The sequence below is a fragment of the Pararge aegeria genome, chromosome 12 (assembly GCF_905163445.1).
Source record: "Pararge aegeria chromosome 12, ilParAegt1.1, whole genome shotgun sequence".
Taxonomy (NCBI): domain Eukaryota; kingdom Metazoa; phylum Arthropoda; class Insecta; order Lepidoptera; family Nymphalidae; genus Pararge; species Pararge aegeria.
This window is the reverse complement of record NC_053191.1, coordinates 14,687,067-14,714,868: the sequence shown is the minus strand read 5'-3', so window position 1 is coordinate 14,714,868 and position 27,802 is coordinate 14,687,067. Positions and strand designations below refer to the sequence as shown.

The 27,802-nt window shown below is 36.0% G+C and overlaps 1 protein-coding gene across 1 annotated transcript in view; it reads left to right on the top strand.

The window, feature by feature from the left end:
• Positions 1–1,321: 1,321 nt before the first annotated feature.
• Positions 1,322–27,802, top strand: part of LOC120627945 (lysosome membrane protein 2-like) — a 33,822-nt gene continuing 7,341 nt past the window's right edge. Inside the window, exons 1-5 of the mRNA XM_039896073.1 lie at positions 1,322–1,538; positions 16,902–17,012; positions 18,122–18,266; positions 21,246–21,387; positions 27,061–27,261. Of these exons, the coding sequence (XP_039752007.1) occupies positions 1,322–1,538; positions 16,902–17,012; positions 18,122–18,266; positions 21,246–21,387; positions 27,061–27,261 (816 nt within the window). The remainder of the gene's footprint in view (positions 1,539–16,901; positions 17,013–18,121; positions 18,267–21,245; positions 21,388–27,060; positions 27,262–27,802) is intronic.

Here is a 27,802-nt window from a genome sequence, read left to right as displayed (position 1 = left end):
TAACACTGTCCTTCTATTATTAAACGTGGCATAATGTCGGAATAGTTCTGCGATGTTATTCGCTGATAGCACATTTTGCAAATACACACCGTGAAAAAGCACTGCGTAACTATTCCAACGTCATACCAAGTTAATTAATAAGGGGGTATAAGTTTTATATTGTGTGTATATACATCAATACCGTATAGATATAAACTAGCGGTCCCTCGCGACGTTGTCCGCGTATAAGTCAACCTTTAAATATAGACTTATGCTTTCGCGGACTTTTTTTTAGAACTTTTAAATCGGAACAGCTTTGTCATACATGATTTTATCGAAACTTTAACCGTTTACACAGCGCTCGCAGCGGAACCTCTCAAACGAAAAAAACCCCGATTTCGAAACATTCTCCATTGGTGCTATGTTCCTAAATCCTATTAGTTTTCGCATGAAGATATATAGCCTATAGCTTTCCTCGATAAGAAAGGGCTATCCAAAACTGAAATAATGTTTCTAATCGGACCAGTAGTTCGGGAGATTATCCATTACATGCTGTATTATCATATACTCTAGTGAATCAGGATAACGGAGGTTGTGGTAGCCATTTATGTAAAACACTTGCACGGCCTTTAACATTTCCATTTTGCGATCCATATTAACCTAAGATGTAGAAGTATATGAATTGACAGATAAATGCTAATTTTAGTGACGTGTTTTCTTACACATTTTAAAACTTATACCCAAGTCTCTAATTAAAACCTAACGTCTACATTGAGTGTATTTGATGAAATTGATTCGAAATCCAAATAGCTTTGTTTAAATAGACATTTAGAGCCTCTTTTGGATCCTCAGAATGCCATCTTACCTCCATTACCTAGATTATTTTTTTTAAAGATACATATTTTGGGAAAGATGTTTTTACAGGATTTATGGGTAACCGAAGGAAAAATGTCGCCAATGAAACATAAAGAAAAAAGTTAAATTTTCCTGCGGCTGGCACGTACCAAAGTAGATTTTTGAGGTACGAGTAGCTATAAAAAAGAGCGGAAGGGGGTTTGTGATCACGCCTTTAACCTGTAGCGCTCGCCAGAACTGATTTGTCAAATTGATAACTTATTTGTAGTTTGGTTTGGAGTATAAAGATTGAAGGAATTATAAATTACACTGTACGCTTTTCGAGTGTAGCAAATTAAGGTGAATTTTCATAATATATCATGGAATTCTTCAAAGTAACGCCTGCTTCTATCCAATAATCTGTAGTCGTTTTTTAGAACATATTATTTTTAAGAACTTTGGGATTTTATTAAATAAAGAGGCTAAAACATTTTTTTCAGCTTCCATAATGACGGACACGCCAACGATGACTTTGAACAGTGAAACTGACTCCGCAAGCTGCGGGACCAGTGATTCAATGGAGAGGAACTCACTGAACAGTCTGATAGAGGGCAAGGAGAAGGGGTGCGTTGGCGATTGCACCAACGACTGCACAGGCAACCAGTACTCCATTTCCTGCGCTGATGGTCCGAGCCAATCGAAGAGACGGAAGTGTATATGCTTTAGTGAGTACAGAGAGCTTTATCGAAACTATATTTATATTGCAGAAAAGAGCTGTACGGTCAATATATAAACTTAAATCACGCGAATCCCTCCGTGAGAAGTTTAAAGAAATAGGCATACTTACTGTAGCTTCACAATATATTTATAACAATATAGTATTTGTAAGACAACATATTAGCCTTTATAAACAAAAAGTGGTCATAAACAGTCGACTTACAAGAAATGGTCATAAATTAGTGCCATCTGCATATCGTCTGCGAAAGGTACAGAAGTCATTTGTGCGATTGAGTATACGATTTTATAATATGATTCCTAAGGTGATTTTGGACCTGCCAATGCATAAGTTTAAAGAATATGTTAAAACACATTTATTACAGCGAGGTTACTATGCACTTGATGAATTTCTTAATGACAAGGTTGCTTGGAAGCATCCGGCTGCTCCGCTTTCAGCTCTCACAAGAAAGAAAAATAAATGTTAAAATGTAAATTGTTGATGTTGGAAAAGAGCAACTGCTGAGTTTCTTGCCGGCTTCTTCTCGGTAGAATCTGCCTTCCGAACCGGTGGTACAGTGAATACAAACAGACAGACTTGACGTTTCAAAAGTGCTTATATTAGGCCTACTTGAAATAAATGAATATTCAATTTTTTTTTTAAGAATAGTTAGATAAGTCAAAATTAACGTTCGCCTAGCCAGATTATGGATAGCATCGTGCGGCGAATGTTTATGGAGCTGCTTGCACCATTTATTATATTGCGCTGGCCGTTACTCGAAGTTCAGGTGAAAGCAAAGACTAAATTATTATCTCGTTGTCAATAGAAATAGATATTTTTACTGTGGGTACTTACGTATAACAGTTAGTTTAACTTAAACGACACAAAATGATAAGTAGACTCTGCAAGCTACTCGTATTACCAATGAATCAGTAGTGTGAAACTTACTGAACAGTTTCCTAGAAGGCAAGGGCAAAGGTTGCGTTAGTGTTTGCAACGTGAACGAATGTGCTGCCTGCGTAGTCGTTGCTGACCAATTCTCTATGTCCTGTGTTGATGGTCTGAGCCAGCCAAACGCAAGTGTAGTTTAGTGAGTACTCGTGCCCCGTGCACTCCATTCCGAAGGGTGTGAATGCTTAAGGAGATGCTGCTTGCACCATTTAATAAATGACGCAGGCCGTTGCTCGAAGGTGGAAGCAGATTAAATAACTTTATCTGTTTCGCCGTCAAACTGTATTAATATGCAAAGGGTGCAAATTTAAGTAAATCGGTTGACTAGATTGGCTAAAATTTTATGGATTATTTAATTTTTATTTAATAAATAAATGGTTTTCAAGAAATAAGTGAAAAAATATGTTTACTGTATAAAGCTACTGTTCATGGCCACCAACGCCATGCCATGAACAGTAGCAAATATTTTTTATTATATGTATATATATATATATATATATATGTATATATATATATATATATATATATATATACATATACGTACATACGTACTCGTATTTATTTATACGAGTGCATTTTCGGTACACTTCAGTCTTGTATGAGACTCATCTGCAAAGATCATAGTGCCTTAGTCGTAATTGTGAGTCGATAGAGAGTAACTCACAGAACAGTTTGATAAAGGGGAAGGAAAAGGGCGCGGGTAAACATGTTCTGTCCGATCTTTAATGAGAACTTTTCGCAACTATATAACCCAATATTGGATTGTTTACCATCAAACCGTTGTTTGACCAATGACCGACAAATGTTATTCGACGCTTATTTGTGCCTTGCAAATAAAAGTCGAATAACATCCGTAGTTCTTAGTGTAAGCCTCATTGGATGATTGGCTAGCATTAGATTGGTTAGCGTGGTATTATGGATCACGGAGCCTTGGGTTCGATACTCGGGTTAGGTCAAGAATTATTCGGTGTTGAGTTTTTCTGTAAATTCTAAGTAATAGTTAGGAAATCCACCTACTGCCTAAAAAAGCATGTTTAGCCTTCGGTTCGCCGGCTAATCAGCCACGAAACACGCGACAGGCTTGCTAATGGCGAGATGAGTACGTAATTAACCTGCGAGTTGTAATTAAAATAGGAAAAGCTCGTGAACTCTTACTGGAAAACGCGGAGATTATAACAATAAACTTCTCTAATCTCTAATAATATTAGAAATTCGACATTCCTCTCTCTTATGAGAACCCTGTGTCCAGAAGTGGGTCATTACTAGTATAATAGGGTCCAAGTAAATCTCATCTGGTACCACCAGATTAGCGATGATTCAGTCCAAGATGGTAACGGGCTAACTTGTTAGAGGCAGTTATATTAGACCCATAAACCCTAATATAATTCACCACTTGGTTACTCGTGTCTTTCCTAATCTTAAGGTTGCCTGTACGTAACCAGTACTAACCAGTACTTTGTTGTGTGTACAAATAAATAATAAATAAGTGGTAACCATTCGCAGCCACAGCCTTTCACAACTGGCTGCTGCCAGTAATATGCCTAAATTTGTGGCTAAACCTATACGATAGTTCCAAACGCGCTCTGGTCTAATAACTGTACTTTTTAAATACCCCCTACATTTTTGCCATTGAATGCAGAGACTCTAATGTGTTTCTATGCATCATAGAAGCAGAACGCTAACTCTCTTGGTGGCACGTTTTGGTCAGAAGCCAATGGCCAAGGCTAACTGTCCCCACTCCAAAGGAAATTCAGAAAGTATAAACTCCTCAATTGTGCCTGACAGGATGGACCTCCCACTTATAAGACAAAAGTGCTGAACACTGTTGGGAGGTCGACAAAAAGGCTGTCGATAAAGATCGTTCCTAATAGGACACGTCTTCACTTACGTAACGAATATAATTACAATACAAATTCAGATCTTTGTGACGGCATGCGACCGTTTATTACAACCAGCCGACAATGACTGACCTAGCTTCTAATCACGCGTTGTGCATACTAAAACGCACCTAATCTAATAATTCATGCAGGGAATGATAACCTCAACAGAACTAAACGCGAGGTATTGAGAGTGACGTGGTATATCCATAAATTTGACTGTATTGATATAGGCCCTGCGCTTCCCGGCGAAGTCAGGAATTCGAAGCAAATTCCTTTAAAAAAACCTGAGTACTTACTCGGTATTATTTATTTACCACGCTTAAAAATTAATTAATATTTTAATATAAAATATTATTCTAAATCTATTACATAATATTCAGTTTCCATATTCTACATCTATTACATATACAAATTACATATTATACATTTAACTAAAACAGAAAGTGCATTCTATGTCATTCTCTTACCGACTTCAAGCTATATATTAGGAATATGTTTGTTTTTTAAGCGATGCATTTATTTTTCGAACATCGATGAAGATACAAAAATGATAATGATTACGTTTACGTTTTCGTTGTGGTTATGTCCAAACTCCACCTCCGTAATTGCATTTTTATTCAATAACCAAAAAAAAAACAGGATAGTCTTTTAAATAATCTTAATATATATAAATCTCTTGTCACGATGTTTGTCCGCGATGGACTCCTAAACTACTTAACCGATTTTAAATTATATTGGCACACCGTGAGCAGTCTTTTCCAACTTAAGAGATAGGATAGTTTAGATTTTTAATTATAGTCGCAATTTTATTTTATTGCAAATTATTTTTCTATAATTAATTGACAGTCACATGTTATATATATATTATATATAATACTACTATACTAATTTAAGGCTTAGCGATATTGAATGCTTTAAAAACAAAATCAAACGCAGACGAAGTCGCGGGCAACAGCTAGTGTTTTATATGTTAGCTAGACAAAAAAAAGATCTACCATTTTTAGATTGAACAAATAAGCACTAAGGCGACAGAGTTTCAAAACAACGTTTCTAAAGAAGTTCCACTTTAAAAAAAGAATAAACAATATCAATCAATCCGCTTCCCTAAGACTCCCATGCTATTACAGCTGCTTACGCGGTGTTTTATGTGATTAAAATTAACATAGCCTGTGCGACTCGTAAGAAGGTCGATACTTCTATGTTTATTACTAAATTATCTTCTAGCGATTGCCCGCGATTTTGTTTTTCTTATTTCTAATAGGTGCAATTTTTCTATAAAAACTTTCATTCCCTATTTTACATTTCGAAAAAACGCATTGCAGGCTTAAAATACTCTTATGCAGATTTTGGTGTCTTAAAGTTCAAAATTGAATCATAATGTATAAATACCTCCACCCTTTCATACTCTTTCATCCATTTCACCCCTTTTCATCCCTCAACCCTTGAAACTACCTTGTAAATTTGAAATTTAAAAACATGGTAGGTACTAACATTTCATAGGTGCAATCTTCGCTTTTACATATTTCCTCCCTAAAGAATAGATTTCCAAAAGAAAAGTGGTCTTTGTAACTCAGTATACCTACTTATAATTCTTTGCCAGCCCGATGTGAATGTCTAGATTACCTAGTATAAAAAGACAAACAGACAGAAATATAAAAACGCCTTTTCTGGTTTGCAATCAGTCAGACAGACACTTAATTTTTTATAGATGTACCTAAAATAAAGTTTAAATGGATTTTAGTATGCAGACCGTGAAAACATATTTTACTTAACATGGTTATTTAATAGTACCCAGTAGTACGTGTTTACGTAAGTAGATACTATTATTTATTCGGTGGTTTAGTAACCTGTACTGTATGTACTTGTTGGTGACGTAACTTCGAATGGTGTTGCCTTTAACATCAGTATTTAGTGTAAACTAAACCTAGGAAGTGCTTATATCAGATCCCCAATAGTTTAGGTGATGCCTAGAGTTGATGCGTTTTACCAACTCTTATAAGATGACTAAGGAGTTGTTAGGCGAAATCTAAAGTTACGAAACCAATTCGGCGGAGCGTAATGTTTAGGGAACTCGAAACTAGTTTTTTTTAAGAATATTAAATGATAATACAAACACAAAATACCATACCTTGGGCCAATAATCATAGACAAAGTTAGGTTATATGAGTTACCTAGTGAAAATCGATTGGTGAAGGTTATGCCTAGGAGTCTCTTTAACTAGACGTTACTTACTTTAGCATTGCCTTGTTCGACTTATTGAAAAAGGCATAATACCTGCTAGTAACCCTAAAAGAACCAAATCTACCAAATCTAGGTGGGGCCAAACACAGTGCGTATAGCTGATACGGTGGATACCCATGTGCTGTCAACCAATGCTACTTTTCATGGTGCGAGGTTGCCATTCCAGCACCGTGAATCCTAACGTAGACGTTAGGATTCTCCGAATCCTCCGATACCCTTCTACACCCTTGTTCCTCAACCATTGCCACTTCAGCTTCGCGACTCGCTGAGGCTGAGCTATGTCAGTAACTCTTCTTCTGTTGATCTCCTACAATGGGGCAAAGTAAGACCGTTTATAAAATTTCAAATCACTAGCATTTGCAATTCTTTACTTCATAGTTAAAGCAAGTGATATGCTAAATTCGGTGAAGGAAAACGTCGTGAGGAAACACTGATGCCTGAGAGTTTTCCATAACGTTCTCAAAGATGTGTGAAGTCTACGAATTTCTTCGGCAGTGACCAGGCCATCGACGATGGGACCCGCCGTGCATTGGGGGTCAAAACCTTGGCGAGAGTGCGGTGAATACGCAAGTGAATCCCGTACTCTCACTTAAAGTTCTGTCGAGGGCACACAGAGTTTTTAGTGGGTCCAAGTCCCACATAACCACTCCGTTTCCCGTAACGGAGTGGTATGTTCAGGCATTTTTTCTGTTAAAAAAAAAGTCTACGAATCCGCGCTTGGCCAGCGTGGTGGTCTATGGTCGAAACCCGAATCCGAGAATCCGAAATCGAATTCCGAGAGGACCCGGGATTCTGGAGTGGCCTTACTGAAACAAAAAGTTGTAAAAAAGAGGTCGCATCACAAAGATTCGTATTCAGAATTTCAGTATCTACGGACCCTTTAAAATTAATATCAATTATAGGACCAACTTATGCATGTGTGCTAATCAGTGAACACGGGTCGCAAACAGAATAATAAATGATGGCTATCAATTATAACAAGGAAAATGTCCATTAAATTTAATTTCGCAATAGATATGTTACTTAAACAGTACTTAGAGTAGGTAGATACGCAATCAAATTCGGTGTGCTGTTGACCGATAGGAATAATAAAATTACTAGGTTAGCCTACATACAGTGGCGTGCACTTCATACATGCACAAAAGCACTGCATACCCTATTTTCATATAACTGGCAACGGAGAAGGATTTTCCCATTTTACGCCGTTTTACTTCTTTATGCTTACCCTGGTACCAGTGGCGTGCATTGGGTTCCTTACCAGGGTATGCATACTGCAGGAAAATTGAATATAACGGCTAAAATTCTCCTCCTATACGGTTTATATATCAATTTTAGGGTGCTTTTGTGCATATATGAACTGCACGCCACTGCCTGGTACAAATTCCTGTGCACGCCACTGCTTACATATTCATTATCATCCGCATATTAATGTCCCACTGCTGATCACATGCCTCCGCGAACTCATAAGAGAGTTGCATTTGGAGCTTAAACCTACCACGCTGATTTGTTTGGATGGTGCGGGTTGATTGTTCAATAAATTCTTGTTTTCATCGACTACAATTTGGCCCTAAAGTGTAGGGTTAGTACAAGATTTACTCGTCCGCCCAAATCGAGGCTCGACCGTGAGCTCCATACATCTACAGCCAGCGTCACTGGTGAGACGATTGTGAACTAAACCGGCCCACTACTTGGCACGTGTTTCCTGCCACTATAAAAAGGATTTGCGAATTGGTGGGCCAGTACACGCTTTTGAGAACATTATGGAGAACTCTCAGGCATTAACGGTATTGTGCAGCTTGAATCCAGCGGTTCTCTGCGAGTTTATGTCATTCATCCACCAACGTTGCGTTTACCCGTGCGGGCCACTCCAGCACCTTGGGCCCCCAACGTCCATCGATTCTCCTAGCTATGCGCCCCGCCTATTGCCACTTCAGCTTCGCGACACGTTGAGCTGTCTCGGTAGCTCTGGTTAGTCGAAGAATCTCCTCATTCCTGATTTGATCACGTAGAGAAACTCCTAGCATAGCTCTCTCCATCGCCCGCTGAGGGACCCTAAGCTTTGTTATGAGTCTCATAGTTAGCGACCACGTTTCAGAACCGTGAGTTATCATTTTCAACACGCACTGTTTAAAGACTTTGACTTCAGGCACTTTTGAGGTATTTTGGACCCTCCCTGATTTATATCATACCAATTGTTGTAGGACGAGGCCTTTTCAAACGTCAAGTCTGTTTGTAGTGACTATACGACCAAAAACTCCTCATCTTCATTTAAAACCTAATCTTGCCCACTCATCTATGGAAAATAATGGTTTTCCATTGATGATATTGTAGCATTTGTAGCCCACCAACCCGTTTTAGAGTGGCGTGGTCAGTGGTTCCACGCCCTAGCCTCTCATACCCTCAGTTTGCTAAGAAATAAACCTAGCTATGGAATTGGGCTTAGGATGATGATTATCATTTGACAGTGTAAGCAGATGAATTATCTGGTAAGCTAAGGTATACCTTAGCTCACTTTTGACCCATCGACGAGGTTACATGACATTTGGTCAAGGTTAAAACTTAATGATTATGCAAATAACGGATATTAATTGTTACAACAGACGAAATGGAAAAGGATGGACATTTGATTGAGTTGTCAGTTAACAATAATCGACATGGACATTGGACGATGCTATTTTAACCTGACGTATATCGATTGTTGCCATTGGAACGTTTCTCTTGTATCGTAAATAATTTTATTTATGATCTATTATCTATGATCGCCCTACTTTAAAAAATATTGTGTTTACACAGAAAACTACTTTAAAAAGTATTAATACCGAATAAATAATTTCTGAGTCTAAACGGTTTTTAAAATAGCTTGGGTCAAACTTCGCCATTCTCCTTAATACTGTAATACTTCCAGCGAACATAGTTTACAATAAGTCAGGCCTACATACAAGATAAGTTGAGTTTAATAAAGTCAAGCGAAGTGCACTGTTTGATTTTCGCATGTTTTAATTTTATATATGCATTAATTCCCTAAAACCACCGGTAAACCTTATAAAGCTATCTTCGAAATCTGAAACTGTAGAATTTGTCTTATATACTTAATAATTATTTGTATGTTTAAAAAATAAAACTTAAATACAAGAAAAACTTTATCTTATTCGTTTTCCCATTTTTTTATTTATTTTACATATAGTTAATGCTCAAAAGTATAAAATAAATTATAATAATTGGGTTTACATTTAAGTTTACATTAAAAGAAAAGTAAGAAAAATAGTGACAGGCGTAAATCTTGGCCGATGCTTTTTAATGGTAATTGACGTGGACATGTGTTCCTGTCATTGTAAACATTAACTTTTTTTTTTATTTAAGTACACAAGTAGATAATTATGTATGTCGAATTATTTTATAGATTATAATATTGCATAATTGCTTCATGAGTATAATAAATGAATTAGAGCTTGTTTTTTTTATCCTAATACATTGCTTTTATGTCAGCTTATAGATTTATAACTACCTATATTTACTAAGTTTTTATGATATGTCAAATTGCAATTTTTGACGTGACAACGTCTTATAATCCGTCGATGGAGCCGGCTGCACGCACGAAAAAACATGACTCATGCGGCGTTGCGTTACCTCGCTCTGAGGCGTTCCATTTAAGGCTTGAAGTGCAAGCGAAAGCGCGAACGAGCGACAAAGAGGCACAATCGTCCTCCGCCTTCGGCAGCGTTCGCCATCTGTCTCTCCTACTTGAGTGAGTTTTCGTCAAGTATGAAGTGCAGTGAAAAGTGAATATGGTGTCAATTGAATTTAGCAAAAACAAAATTTACATAATTGTATTTATGCGTACAAATAAATGGTAACTCGATCAATTCAATTGTGATTTCCATTTACCTCCTTCTCTATACCCATACAAAATATCTATCAAACAATTTTCTTATTACGTCGTCACGTTCAATTATCGTAAGTAAACCGAACTTTACAGACAACCGATTTTTTATTTTTATATTAGGCCCTGGCCTCGAACCCCCTGAGATACACCTGTCACTCTTCGACCCTTTAATGTTTTCTTTAACGCCTAAGTATTTCACATTCACCTAAATCCGTTGCACTCAAAGAGGGACAAATCAACAAACACGCATTTACAATATTACCAAGGTTGTGGGTGAACGCTACGCATAAAAAATATGTTCAATTTATTAATATTTCAAAGATTTCAATTCTATTATAGTGGTTATATTATAATTTTTTATTCATATTATCTACACGGTATTATATTACGTATTTACATTCTTAAAGACTCAGCTCCACTGCAATGAAAGCGTATCCGTATTAGCGCAGTGGGCAGTGACCCTGCTTTCTGAGTCCAAGGCTCTGGATTCGATTCCCACAACTGGAAAATGTTTGTTTGCTGAACATGAATGTTTTTCAATGGCTAGGTGCTTATCTGTATATTATAATTGTTTATGTATATTATTCATTAATATTCATTAGTTATCTTAGTATTATATATCTTACCCACAATTGTGTGTATTGTCATATTATATATATAAATTTAAATTTTAAATGAACACAGCTGTTTCAACATTTTATGCAACTTAATATAACTTGATGGATAAAAGCCGTACCTAAACCCTGGTGCTTTTCTGGAAATAAAACAATATTATTTGTCTATGAATCTGCAAACATAGGTAACAAATACATTCTGAGAAGGGCGTGGTTGTCGGTATAATTACATTGATGGATACATGGCGGGACATTACAGAACGTGTTCCTTGCAGTCCCTGCGAAATATTGCTCTAATTATAGATGATACTTTTACACTTACAATAAAAACATTCACACACCGATAACATCTTGTTAATTTGTTTTGAAGCCCTAATTGAATATGTATATTATATGCTGTGCAGTTTACTAGGCTACATAAAATTGCCAATTCATTCAAGGGTATATTATTTTATAACAAATTACCCAATGAAATCTTTGAGATGTCTTTCAATAAGTTCAAAGTTTATATAAAACGTAAGCTTACAGAAAAGTCCTATTATAATGTTAAGGATTACTTAAAAGATAAAAAAGCTTAGGTATGAATTGCTCTAACTGTATAGCTAAATTTATATTTACTGTGAGATGGTGATAACAAAAAAATCCCCGCTAAGTTTGTTGTGGGCTCTTCTTAGGGCCCGGACCAGGGCGCATTTGGAACCCGCGTAGCTTTAGATTTAAGATGGCGAACGAAGTAATCACCATCCCCTTACAATTATGTAAACATATTTGTCGGAACGCTTCATAAGTGCCTGTGATAGGCCTATAATAATAAAGAAAATTTGATTTGAATACAAAGCAATAGTAGTACAAGTTAGACAAATACATATTATGAGCTATAAGCTAATATCACCAGTGGAAACACAGCCTAAGATCTATGACACAGTGTCCCAGATATGCTTATGACGTAATAGTCATTCATAGTGAGCTGTAAAAATACGGATTCATACTTGAAGGTCACATATAGGTACATAGGTACTTGTATACTTATGTATGAAATAGCTTCTGCCCGCGACTTCGGCTGCGTGGACTTCAGAATTGGGTCTAAAGTTTCATTCCGTAATATAGAAACGGCAAATATAAAAACTTCTAGGCTTGTTTATTTTAGTAATTTTCACACCATTATGTCGTACGGCATTTTATTATGAGTTAAAGCTGCTGATATAGATTATATTTTTATCCTGCAGAAGAGTGCTGTTCATGCAATATATAAAATGGGCCCAAGAGAGTTATTAAGAGATCAATTTTAAGAAGTTAAAATAATGAAGGTGCATAGTCAGTACATACTTGAAATTATAATTTATGTCCATAAAAATGTATCAAAATTTAAAAAGAAAAGTGACTGTAAGAATATAAATATTAGAAGCAAACATAAACTCGTTGTGCAGTTTACTAGGCTACATTAAATTGCTAATTCATTCAAGGGCAATTGTATATTATTTTGAATATACAAATGACCGAATGAAATCTTTGCGATGTCTGTCTATCAACAAGTTCAAAGTTTATATAAAACGATATTTAACGATATATTACTTAAACGATAAAAAAGCTTGGGTGTGATGTGCTCTAACGCCTCTAACTTCATATTTTAATATTAAATTACTGCGAGATGGCGATAACAAAAATAATTACCCGGCTAAGTTTGTTGTGGGCTTTTCTTAGACCAGGGCGCGTTTGGAACCCTCGTAACTTTAGGTTTAAGGCAAACGAAGTTATCACCATCCCCTTACAATTATGTAAACCATGAACGCTTCATAAATGCCTGTGATAGGCCTACATAAATAAAGAAATTACAAATTACAAAATTAATATTGTACTAATGCCTACTATTGTGGGACATCTTCTTGCCCCTTGGGCCAAGTAGATGTTCCACAATATCAAAACCATCGTCAATAAACAGAGCTGATCTTAGCAAGGCACGAAAGCAATACGTCCTATAATGTACTGTGTCCATCAAACTGTACCGTACTGTGTCCATCAAACTGACGCTAGGGTACGTGTAAAGCCTAAAATTACTACTGCAACCATGCCCTTCAAGGTAGAAACAACAATGGTGGTAGTAATTCCCCAAACGGCTATTTCTAAAGTTTCCTACGAGATTTTAAAGTGCTTAGAATGTTTTGACAGAAAATTCTATAGCATATTTTAGGCCTGACTTGAGGACCAAGCCACAGTAAATATATAAGTTACTAGCTGTACCCTGCCACGCTTCGCTGTGGCACATTGTGATTGAATGGTTGAGAAAAATAGATAAAAACAATCCTTGATGCGTATTGTATATCATGCTAAAATTTCAGCTCGATCGGTGCAGAACTTTTTGAGTTTTTGAAGCGTACACAAACCAACATAACATTTTTATATATATAAATATATATTTACTACAAGTATTGGGATTTACTGTCAAAAATTTTTAAAGACTTTACATATTTACAAAATTCAAAATTTAATTTATTCCAAGTATGCCTAATATAAGCACTATTGAAACGTCAAATCTGTCTGTTTGTATTGATTCTTTTGTTTTGGTTCAGAAGGCAGATTCTACCGAGAAGAAGCCGGCAAGTAACTCTTCACTCGCTGTTATAAATGTGTTTTAACATATTATTTAAACTTATGCATTGGTAGGGCCAAAATTACATTAGGAATCATACTATAAAAGTGTATACACAATCCCAAAAATGATCTCAGTACCTTTCGCAGAGGATATGCAGATGACACAAATTTGTGACTTGTAAGTCGACTGTTCACTTTTTGTTTATATAGAATAATATGTTGTCTTACAAATACTATATTATTATAGTATAGTATATAGTATCTCATTTATCCTCACCGAACCCAGCGCCTCATGATAAACACTCGAACATTGTATCTACTAGACAAACGAGGCATTATAAACCAAATTAAAGCGCCTTGCAAATAAAAATTTATTCTAAAGATCCACTAATTATAACCATACAATATTTATATGTCATTGACACTGATTTGAATACGTTTGTGAACCTTTTTTTTGTAAACATTAGGACGTGCAGCCGAAACCACACTAGCGACTTTTTATTTAATGACTTCGCCAGCACTTTAAATCATCATAGTGTCAAAATCGGTTCCCACGGGATTTGTAAAAAAACCCGTACTAAACGCAGACAAAGAACGTGGCCAAATGCTAGTCTATAGTAATATTATGAATGCGAAAATGGGTTTGTTTGTTTGTTTGTCCTTATTTAACCCTCTAAGCAACCAATCGACTTGATTGTTTGGCATAGAGTTAGTTGAAATGACGGAGATAAATATGGGATACATTTTATATCTGGAAAGCAAACAGTTCCAACGACATTTATTTTTTCCTCTGGGTAGTTTCCGCACGTACGCAAGTTCCTGGGAGTTTGTAAGACAACATATTAGGTAGACCTTGCATTGCTCTGCTACGCATTCCACGCTCTAGGGGATTTATAAAAACCTTTGATTACTGTGAAGCAACTTGGAATTTATAAAAAAACGCGATCGAAGAACGCGTGCAACAGCTAGTATCATAGTATGACATAATAATAAAATGTTTATAGAATTAATTGTAAGAAAGGCAAGCTGTTATAGCCTAGTAGGTAAGAGTCCTTTTTCCACTCTAGGGGATCCAGTTAGTACATAAAGTTTTATTTTCTTACATGCGGGCGTTAAAAATGAGCCACTAAATATACAAAGTTATTAGGTTAAATTGAGATAGCGTGAGCGCTAACGGCAGAGAGGTCTCAGAAAATCTTATCAAATTTCACTAAGGGCCCATACTTCACCCAAATGAAAACCCATACTTTTTTTATTTTTTTATAGCGGTACCCTGCGACTTCGTTCGCTTATAAGTCAACCTTATAAGATAGATTTATGCTGACACGGACGTTTTTAAGAACTTTTAAAGGGGAACAACTTTGTCATACGTGATTTTGTCGAAACTTATAAACCAATAGTCTTAGTGTGATGTTATATAGCCTGCTTGCTAGTTCTATAGAGTTGTTGTCTCACCGGGAAACGTGTCCGAAGAATTCCACGCCTCATAAGCGAAGCGTTGGTACGAGTATTACTGTTAGTTTACGCACGCCGAGTAATTCTCCAACTTAAAATGTCACTTTTTTTATTCTTTATTGCTTTTTTAAGTGAATATAAATAGACAAATGTTGACAAAAAACACTACTTTTAACACTCATGATATTTTTAAATCTCTTTTTATTATTTAAACTAATTAAAAAAATGTTTAAAAAAGTTCTCTCTTGATCGTCCGTGTGTCTGTTTGTGCGGATCCCGTGTCTTGTGGTCACGATAACGAACGAAATACTTTACTTATCGAGTATTTTTTTTTATAGGCTTCAGTATTTTAAGCAAAAGAAGCCTATTACTTTTCTCGGTATAATTAGATGTAGTTTAATTATTATTTGCATTTTTTATTTTTGCTCAATTATTGCACTTTTGGATTTTCCAATATGCGGCTGTGCACTAATGTTGAGAGACGTTGCTTGATGTCGAGTTCTCGGATAATGGAAATATTGGTGCGTAATTTGTTCTAAGATACTCCAAGCATACGTCTCCAACACCACATATCTAAAGGATCAATTTTCAAGCATCAAAATATACCTACTAAAACTCTTAATCGCACTGCATATCGCTAGTATGTTCTGGCGCTAACTCGTCTGTCATAATATTTGGTACGTAATATCGTTACTTAGGAAGTATTGGTAGAGGTACTTTTAAAAACATTAATCAACCTTAAGGCTATACAGCTTAGCACGTGGTACCTATTACGCCACAAAACCTTCCCGTTAGAAAATAATTGTACCAAGGAAATCTAGATTGAAGCCGCTTAACGCCAAGTATTTTTCGAATATACCTACACAATATGTTAACATGCAGTGTTTTCCAAATGTGATACGCATAAACCTAATATTAATTGATTTTCGAGACGATCCGAAGTACCTTAATTCAACGTTAAAGCATGTTTATTAGTTAATTCCTTGAAACGCAAATAACTCTAAAACCTTTCAGGTGCATTCCGAGGGTAAAATCCATCATCCCTAAATGAAGTCGAAGAATTGTCCACGAAGTCCATTCGCAGATCCCGGTGAATGTCTTCATTTCTTACATAACAGGGAGCATTAACGATTCCTCTCAGAACTTTATTCTAAAATCGCTGTTTATTAATTTTTCAGTTTGTTTGATACATGCCCAAAGCTGTATTTGTATAGCATAGGTCCATCTGCTGAAGTGCCCAATATCATCAACATGGTTGTGGTGGTAAACTTTTTATTTCACTACGCGTTAGCCCTTGACTGCAATCTCAATCCCTGGCGGTAAGTGATGATGCAGTCTAAGATGGTAGCGGGCTAAGCTGCTAGTGAATATGGTTATACCCCTAATCGGATTCTAGGCGACATCGTAAACGAACACTAAATTGCTATGCGGCACGTCTTTGTAGGTAGGATGGTACAAGTCAACGTCAAAAATATCTTTATTCCAGTAGGCCCATAGATGGCAATTATGATTCTTACATTATATAAGAAATGATTTAACAGTAGTTATATGATGGCGATAACCATATTCCGTTACATGGATGGTCAAGGCCTTAGCCTCTCACCAGACCGGACCAGAGAAAATTCAGAAAATTCAGAATTCGAACCAGGGTTCCCAACATAAATTTGGAGCGGTCGCCACTGCGCCAGAGAAGTTGTCAAAAGACTCAGCATAAACGGGTACATTTATGGATTGTCGCTAATTAGATTGTTTTGTTTCAGATTCGATCGGGCAGTCGGTATGGGGTGTGATACTTATCATAGCTTCCATTAGTGGCTTCATATTCCCACCCCTCGATGTGATGCTATGGGAGAAACTCAATATGCGACCAGGTATATATATATATTATTTACTTCGTCAATGGTAGGTGCGGCTGCTTCCAGTGCCGAGCAGGCCAAGAGGCGTAAATATGAAAACCAGGATAGCAGCTTCATTTTTGTGCCTTTTGGAGTAGAGACTTTGGGACCGTGGGGTCCGGAGGCAAGGGCCCTTTTCAAAGAATTATCGAAAAGGGTTATCGAGTCTACCGGTGATCCTAGAGCGGGCAGTTACCTTGGCCAACGAATTAGTTTGGCCATCCAAAGGGGAAATGCTGCCAGCATCTTAGGAACTGTGCCTCGCTGCGGTGGTTTCGAGGACGTTTTAGATTTTATTTAGTTTTTAAATAGTTTATTTTAGGTTATATTTATAATTAGCATAATGAATTCCAGTTTAACATACGAAATTAAACTTAGATGAGATATTAAAAATAAACTTATTTATTAATTTTATTATTTTAGAGCACTAACAACATGCATATTACACGTTTTTTAAACATAGCACATTCACAAAAACATGGACTGATATGCACGTCAATGACAAGTGCACATAGCATTGACAAAGCGTCATGTAAACTTAATTTGCAAAAAAAATATTATGATCCTCTAAGGTTACTCAAAACTTAGTCATTAGTCCTTTGAATGGAATCCATCGCTGGGCATAAGCGTTTTTTATTTATACAAGTTATACCTGCATAATCACTTCCCAAGAGGGAAGTGAAAAAGTTAAAGCCAAATATTTCTTTATTCAAATACGCACATAGATGGCATTTCTGATGAGTAAATTACATGTGAAATATGACATAGAAGTGAGTTTGTGGCGATAAATAAATAAGCCGTTGTATAAGAAAATTATATATATAACACTTGACCACAGAATAATATAACTCCGAGAACACTTGACAATGGTTCAATATCTCAGCGCGCAGAGCCAATAAACCAAAGAGAAGAAGAAGAACTAAATAAGCCTAAGATTGTATCGAGCTATTCTGTTACGGGTACTAAACTCATACCCGTAATCGGATTACGATATATCGTACCGGAACGCCTAATTGCTCGCCTTGACCGCTTCCAATTGAATTTTTAAATTTTTAAGAAAATTCATTTTAATTAAATTTTTCTAGGTTTTCCACCTTACGACTGGTGGGCAGATCCTCCGGACGAAGTGAAGATGCGAGCGTACGTCTTTAACGTGACGAACCACGAACGGTTCCTCCAGGGGTTAGACTCCAAGATGAATGTTGAAGAAATAGGGCCTATAGTTTATTTGTGAGTATTTATATATAGCTAACCGGGTCCTGACTCACTAAGAAGTCGTAATCTATTAGACACACAGTGTGCAACCAACGTAGAAAATGGATGACGTGCCATCTCTTACGCACAATATTTGCACGCCCGTATATTGTACGAAAGGTATAAATAAGGCTACGGATTTCCTTTCGCGGATACCGAGTTTGAGCCAAAGCAGGCATCACTGGTTTTTCGTAGTTATGTGCGTTTTTAATTTCAGCGATTTAAATATCACTTGTTTTAAACGGTGAAGGAAAACATCGTGCGGAAGCCTGCATGCCTGAGAGTTCTCCACAATGTTCTCAACGGCGAGTGAAGCCTACCCATCCGCACATGGCCAGCAGGGTCGATAAACGAGATGACGATGATAATATTGTGCGAAAGAGATAGCATGACATTGGTAACTTTTTTAACGCTATTCTTTATTGCAACGGGTTATACATTTAGTTAGACTAATTGGATGCCACGAACGCAACCAGGAGTGTTCCATAATTGAAACATCACAGGGAATATTATGCCTTAGACTGATACTTGACGGGTAAGTAAGGTAAGTTATTTCTATCTCCGGTTTCTACCGGTAGTTTTATCCAACCGGCAGATAACTACAAAAGTATCACCGAGTGTCTGGCTAAGTAATGTATTTACACAAGGTTCAAAGGGCCCGGCTCTTGGCCATTGCGTAGGTATTCTTTAAAGTTTATACATAAAATAAGTAAGGTACTTCGATATACTGACGGTAGAAAATAATATTTTATCCAAAATCAGTCAAAATCAGGTTTATGCCTGTCAATAGTTTTTTGTGCAGCCATCGTTGGATTAAATTTTCAATTTAGTTTTTCGATTTTCGTCTAATATATTTCAATATCCTGGTAATAAATAGGTACGGTTATTAGCATTAAGTTGATAATAACCGTTAAAACAACAGACAAAGAACGCCTTTGATATACAGGTTTTATTCGCATAGCGTATCCCCTTCACTAAAAGTAACTCAGGGCCGAAAATATACGCTTTAATAATCACACTAATATATAATGCGAACGAGTGATTTATGGTTTATCCTTCTTCCACGCAGTAACGGGATGAATAGTGTGATAAGTCTACTTGTAATTTCCGTCTGGTGGGAGGCTTCGACCGAGGCTAATTACCACTCTACAGACAAAGACGTGCCGCTAAGCGATTTCGCATTCCGGTACGAAGTCGCGTAGTAACTGATAAGGTTATGGGTTTAATATAACTGCCATAAAAATATAACAGGTTAGCCCGCTACCATCTTGGACTGCATCGTCTACCATCGGGTGAGATTGCAGTCAAGGGCGAACTTTTCACTACAAATAAAAAAATTGTTAATAGTTAATAGTTTTTGACATGGAGATTGGAGACGACAGGTCCGGTAACCAATTATCAGATCAGAGACATTACACATACGGTGCCAAGATGATGGTAACTTTTAATCCTAAGAGGAAGTTATTCCATGCATGTACTACAGGTTCATCCTTAACTATTCCTAATCGGTTGCGAAGGTCAGGTGTCAGACGTCAGTAGCTTCGTGCAAAAATTGCAACCCTGTTCAATATGGAATAATAAGTAGGTCATATTTATACTTGAGGCTGCTCTACCATAAATTATAAATAATAAAATAAATAAATATACTATGAAAATGTCCATCTAGCCCCAAAGTACGTGTAGCTTGTGTTATGTATACTAAAATAACTTATTATTTTTTATGAATAATATACATAAATACTTAAAGTATACAGATAAGCGCCCAGACACTGAAAAACAACCATGTGCATCACAGAAACATTTTCCAGGGAATGGGAATCGAACCCACGGCCTTGAACTCAGAAAGCAGAGAGAAATAAATAATTGTAACTGAAACTAAAAACTGAAAATAATTGAAACTTTTGTGTTGTAACTTTTTTTCTATAATTTTCTAATGAAAAAATAAATTAAGCAGGTACTTCTAAATCCAAGATATTATGATGCTTGTTTGCCTTTTAAGTGGAGAGCCACCTGAGCCCTGATAAAATGTTTTTTTTGGAGTTTCTTATTAATTAGTATCTTGCGGGTCTTGTCCCGCAGTAAAAAAGTTATTTTAGCCAAGTCTATTTGAGAGTCGGGTCATGCATTTGACAAGTTAATTAAATCAAGTATTTTTGCGTGTTCTGTCACACACTTAACCAGTATTTAGACTAAGCATTTTTGCATATTCTATCACATACTCGACAAGTTATTTAAACCAAGTATTTTTGTGTGTTCGTTCACACACGCCCTTACAATCAAGAATTCTCGCGAGTTCGGTTATGCATTTGATAGTTATTAAAAACAAGCGGTTTTGAAGTTTTACTTCTTTTTGCGAGTTAGCAAAAATAATGGTGAGAGTAAATTTTTACGATGCGCGCACACCGTCACAAAAAACCAACACCATGAAGTTAGCTATTGTCAACATTTTATTTTTTCTAAAAACGGTTTGACAGTTGACTTTCAATAATTCAAACAAAATTTTTTTTCTATTGTTAGTGTATCTACAAACGTAGATAAAACGACAAAGAAGTATAACTTTTTACGCGTGTACATAAGTACACACACGTTTTTTTGTGTTACCTGCTTCCTTAGTTATTGATCTTGACACGTTTATATCACGACCAAGTATTGGACTGTTTCATAGCGATGATATCCTAGTGGATAAGGTATCGGCTTCCATTTCGGGAGACCGAATTCGATTTCAGACACGCGCCTTGAACTTTATACAGTCATGTGCGTTTTTAACTTAAGCAGTTAAATATCACTTGCTTTAACGGTGAAGCGAAACATCGCGAGGATACTGAATGCCTGAGAGTTATACATAACGTCCATCAAAAAGTCCGTCGTGTAAAGTCTTCCAATCTGGAAAGATTCTGAGAGGAGACCCGTGTATGGGTAATGGGTTGATAATGACGACGATGATTTCTGTTTCAGAGAGAAGCTCAAGCACTACAACATGCAGTTCAATGAGAACAGCACGCTCACGTACACGGCGGAGAGGTACCTCATATACTTGCCAGACGACAACACGATAGACTTGAACCAAACACTCGTCGTGCCCAACTTGGCCGTACTGGTGAGCCAAAGTCCAAGTCATAGTCAAAAATACATTTATTTAAGTAGGCCCATAGACAGTGGCGTGCATAGAGGATATGCACAGGGTATGCAGATGATATAAAATGAAGAAAATCTCCAGTAAGAGAGAGAAAATACTTAAGAGTAGACTACCGTATAAAGCTCTTACAATCCGTGTCCTTAAGTTTTTTACAACTCGTACTGGAGATTTTCTTCAGTTTATATACTCTGCATACCCTCTATGCACGCCACTGCCCATAGGTGACACTTTTAATGCGTACATACATGATAATTACACGGTGGTGAGATGATGGCGATAACCATAGTTGTAAACTTAAAACTAAAGCTACGAGGGTTCCAAACGCGTCCTGGTCTAAGAAGAAGCCCACGACAAACTTAGCCGGGTGTTTTTTTTTGTTATCAACATCTATAGCCTAACCTTTGCTTATAGCCTAACGTTGGTCAAGCTTCTTTTACACACAAATCTTTAAATTAAACTGCTGTCCTTTTCACAATGTTTCCCATAGGAAATATGGCACTAATTTTAAACACATCAATTTATAATTAGTTTAGCTTAGGTAGTTTTGTACAATACAATTGGTACCAGTGAAAGCTTAACAATAACGCCTATCTTAAATCTAGTTAGTGTCTGCCTACAGGATACTTGTACTACCTTTTTAATTATATATATTTCCGATATAACTAACTTCGAAAATAAGTACCTACCTAACGGATGGTATTTTTCAAGATTGGCAAGCGAAAAACTACACAGATTTAATGAAAGAAAAGCTAAAACTAAGTACCTATTTAAAGCCGTAGCCGACCTCTCTGGTCAAGTGTGTATTGAAAGACTTCACACGCCTTTGAAAATATTATGGAGAACTCCCAGGCAGGTTTCCTTACGATAAATAATCCCTATCCCTATCCCTACTAATATTATAAATATCAATTTAAGTTTGTTTGTTACGCTTTCACGCAAAAACTACTTAACCGATCCTCATGAAACTTTGTACACATATTCTTGGAAGTGTTACAAGAAATATAGAATACTTTTTATCCCGACATTAAACTCGCTTCCTTTGGGAGAGGGGATGAAAGTGTTTGACGATTTTACACCATAACTCCGAGAAATTATAACCGATTTAAACAATTTAAGGCTTAGCGATACTGAAAACGTTACATTTTTTTAGAACTACAATTAACTTTAATGCCACATCAAAAAACAAAATCTAACGCAGACGAAGTCGCGGGCAACAGCTAGTAAATAATATTTATCGATAAAAACTACAGTCTACAATTGCATTTATGAATGGACCCGGTACCTATGTACTGAGTCCTATAGTAAAAGTAAAGGGTCCGAATAACGTACAATACACACAAACGCTTACAATCAAAATATTGTGCCAAGGTTGTGGAATTACATCATTATGAGTGCACAAATTACTCTTCGTGATGATTCTGAGGCGTTACATTGACATGTTCTTATGTCTTCTTTACACGGTAGGTCAACGAAGCCTTAGTAATAATGTTCTTTTTTTTTAGAGAATTGTTTCGACATTTATTATAATAGATATTGATTGATTATTCAATTATTATTCATTGGTGAACTTTAAAAGCACCACAGTTTTAAATAATGCAATATGTTTTTATTTTAATACTTAAGAATCCACTACAATGCAACCTATATTTATATTCCTCGTATACATTAGACCAGGCTTATAATTGAGACGTTGTATTAAAACGCTTCTTCAAAATATTTGATAATGAGTATCAAGTTATTTAAGTACTCTTATACAATTTATGAAGCGGTGATAGCTTGGGTAGGGGCTCAACTTAACTTTCGGGGGGCCGTGTTTGAATCCCAGCACGCATCTCAATTTTTTTTAAGTTGTGTGTTTTGAGCAATGAATATATACACTTTCTTCAACGGTGAAGTAAAACATCGTGAGGAAACCCGCATGCCTGAGGATTCCGCTCTGGGCCCAGGGCCAGCGTGGCCCAGTGCGAAATCAGGGCCTCACTTACTGTGGGAGGAGATCCGTGCTCTGCAGTGCTGCTGGTAATGATGATGACGATACAATTTATAGCATATATTAATTAATAATATCACTTGTAAAGCCGAAGTCATACCAATCTTCTGGTTCAGGTCTGTGTAAGGATGACGAAGTTGATAACATTAGGCCAACTAATTTACTTAACTAAGTAAACAGCGCTATAACAACATAAGTCGCCGTCAGGCCAGTGGCCTGAACGTCAATAAAAATGAGACATTTCAACATCTGTTTCTGTCAAGTTCGTCTGTCACCTGGGGTTCTAACATGCAATGTGGCCACGAACTGTCGCGGTCATGGCTGTAACCTTGATCACAGAAGCTCAGGCCGAGGTGAGGCCAAGTCATTGTTAGGAACACGTTTGTTCTCACAGGCACTGCACGAACGCTCGTAAAGTCGCAGAATAACACTCCTTAAATAAAGCTGACGTTGACAATACTTAAGCATCGTCAGTTCAACTTAACTGTACCTTAACATTGTTATAGTTATTTGTTGAAAATGCTAACAGCATCACAAAAGCTAGGCCGATGTCTTTGCGTACACGTAACATTCATCAATATGGTAGCAAAAGTAAATGTGAAAAAAAACTGTAAAGTCACACGTTTGCTTTTTTACTCGACGAGGAAAAAAGGAGGTTATGTTTTTGGAGTGTAAATTTATTTTACTAGCCCTAAAGTCGTGTTTTTAGGTGTCATTAGATTCGTTTTAGTTGTGAGAATAACACTGGGCACATCAAAATTTAAAAAAAAGTATATTAAGCATTTTTGGCACAAAAAAGTTACCTAAAAAATAATTAATGTTTTCAAAATACATCGAACTTGGTATTTAAATAAAGAGTGATTATGAATATATAACTTATATGTGTTATTAGAGTTTGGAATATGAAATGCTTTATTCGGTACTTCCCCAAGGTAAAACGGCTTGACGGGTTTGGCTGAAATTTGGCACACAGTACCTGGGTTAACACATAAGATGCTTTGTAGCAAGGTATTTCCGCGGGAATGGGTAAAACAGGATTAAACATATTGCCCACCTCAAAAAAATCACTGACAACTTTTCAACAAAGTTTTACCACCGTACATATACTTGCTAATTCATACAATTATATTATAAATATGTGTTTAAACACACATGTCATATCTAAATATATTAGATAAGACTATTTTGAACTTAAAATACAGAAATTAATAAAAAAACTAAAAAGTCGGCTGCATCAATTTCTGCCATCTTTATTACTGAAAATAAGAAACAAGATTCAATTTATTTTATTCTATATCTCTGTTTTATATAAATCTTGTCAACTGCAGTGTTCACAAACGCTGTGGGAGGCATAACACGATCACTTCTCATAATTTGGTTGGTGAGATAGGTAGAGCAAAAATAACATATCAAATGAATAACAAAGAAGTGACTAAGAAAACTAATATTAAGAATCATTTTTTAATATTAGTTAGTAAAATTAAAAATTATCTTAATACTATAAAAATTTTAAACATTTTACGCACGTACTCTATTGTCGCTGAATGCACTTAATTGTGAACAGTATTCCGCAGTGCACCATCGCAAAGTGTTCTAGTCTATAAGAAGTTAGAACACTCCTTGCAAGGTCCACTTCTTCACTTTATTACATACCTAACATTAAAAGTCCTATATACTATCTGTAATGAAAAATTAACTGTCTTCTGACTTTCATAACGCGCAAATTAAATAATCGTAAGTAAATAGCTTAACAAAAGTAATGGCGTGTGAATGAATGAATGAATGAATACACTTTTATTGTACACCACAGAGAAAATTTACAGAGATACAAATACAACAGCACAATAAGGTAGAACGTACAATTTGGCGGCCTTATCGCTAAATAGCGATCTCTTACAGGCAACCAAAGGCATACAAGAAAATGTTATAAGAAATAAGTAGGTGGTACAACAAACAAAATTAAATATTAGGATTTAAAACTAAATTAACATAAAAAAAACATAAAACATAGTATATACTAAACATAACATATTAAAGATATGTACAAAAATATAAAATATATTCCATACATATATACAAACATATAAACATACAAATACGCTACTATAAATACTTATTAAAAAAAAAAAAAAAAAAAAAATTAATAAAATAAAAGAACCCTCAAAAATATGTAGAAAACGAAATAAACAAAAAAGAATACAGTGATCATTCCCATCAATGCCCGGCCGATACAGACGAGTAGTGATACTTCACTTGTTTCTTAAAAATGCCGATCGTTTGCGCCTCACGAATCTCTAACGGCAGGGCGTTCCAAAGTGTAACGGCCTGAACCGTAAAGGATTTGTGGAAAAAAGAGGACTTATGACCAGGCACCTTCAGGATAAACCTCCTCGTAGAACGAGCATCCTCAGGAGGCCCTGTGAATACAAATTTCTCTTTGAGATAAACAGGAGTAGAAGGATGGAACAAGATACAGTACAGAATAGAAAGAATATGCAAATTCCGTGTGTTATTCTTATGACGGCCAACGATCGTTAAATAATCGTAAGATCAGCTTAAAAACGGGCAGTTTTTTTGAAAATCACAGGCACGCTTTATTATTATGCATAGATTAATCGATGGCTAGCCTCCAGTTGATCTTACGTGTACAGGAAGCATTAGACAAATCTACAGAAGGCCGCGAACGGCGAAACCAAATGAAAAAGTGTAATTTTGTTTTAATACATCATTGTGTGATGAGTTGATGGCTGATGTTTTGTTTTGTGTTAGATTACTATCAGAGAACCCATAACTGCGTTAGATATTACGTACCTACTTAAATATATAGGTCTGTATAATTGGTCTAAAATTTAAAATATTTTAGAAAATATTGTATAGTGTATTTAAAATATTTTTGTAGTTTTTAAATAGTGCTTTGCAGTTTCACCCGCATAATCTAAGACTTCCTACGACAGCGTACTTCTACGTAGGTCTTGTCAATAAGTCGGCTGAATAACTAAACGGAAAGAGTTTTACAATCGCACTGTTCCACGGTTTCAAATATACAAAAAATAAACTTTATAATAAAGGAGTCTTTTATGTCCTGCCAAAAAAAAAATTGTTCTGCTTTAAGATATTAAGAAAATATAGTAATGCGAATTTACTGTTTTCAATATTGTATTTTAACTTAAATCAAATTCATTTTTCCGTTTGATTTCTTTTATTAGTACTTTTGACTATAATATCATCAATCGACACTGCACTGAGGCACAAGTTTAATAGCAGATTTCGGTCGGACTTCTGTATTACACTTCATTTATATCTTACATCCCTATCCCTATCCCTACTAATATTATAAATGTGAATGTAAGTTTGTTTGTTACGCTTTCACGCGAAAACTACTGAACCGATCTTCATGAAACTTTTTATACATATTCTTGGATTTATTAGAAATAATATAGTATACGTTTTTGTAGCAGTACGCTGCCTCCCAAAATTACGGGCGAAGCCGCATGGCACATCTAGTAGGAAAATAAAGTAAGAATATAAACACAAATATTGGAGTAGATAACAAAAGACAGCCTTATTACTTAATAGCAATCTCTCCAGGCAACCTTAGGTTTTTACTCGTAGTTTTGTAATGTTTTTAATTTTTATTTTATCAGGGCTTGACTTCATATCTACACAACGCCAACTACTTCGTGCGTTCTGGACTCAAGTTCCTTGTAAACACGCACGGCAGCAAATTCTTTGTCAAGAAAACCATACATGAATACCTCTGGCACAATAAGGATCCTATTTTGGAGACATCGCAACACCTAGCCCCTGGTTTAGTGCCAAGTACTAACATGGGTATGCTTAGTCGTGTAAGTAGACCTTAAGTAAGTGAGTATGAATAAATGTTGTTATTTTTAACCGACTTACAATAAAAGAGGGGTGATGAATTTTGTTGCATGTTTTTTATGTTTGTTACCGCAGAACTCATTAAAGTCATTTATAAAACGATTTGAAAAAAATTTTTTTTTTTTGACACATTTTCGTCAGGTCAATATTTGTTGAAGGGATCCTGGAGAAATCGAGGGAACTCTTTAAATATTATAGAGACACCTATAGTGATTTAAGTATTATTAAAGTTACATGAACATTTGCTTTTGAAAAGAACCATTTGGTCAAGTGAAACTGATGATGAAACCACGGATGAACTGCACAAAAAAAAATTTCGAAAAAAAAAAACGATTCTGTTACACATACAACGGTATACTTCTTACATCTAGGTCGGCTGTCGGTGCCAAGTAAAATGTTTAAAACTACTAGGTATAGATCATAATATAGGTAATTTATATTCCATTTTATATAGTAGCAAGGAAAATACCAGTGATTCTGTAGATTTTACTTAGCTAAGTCGGT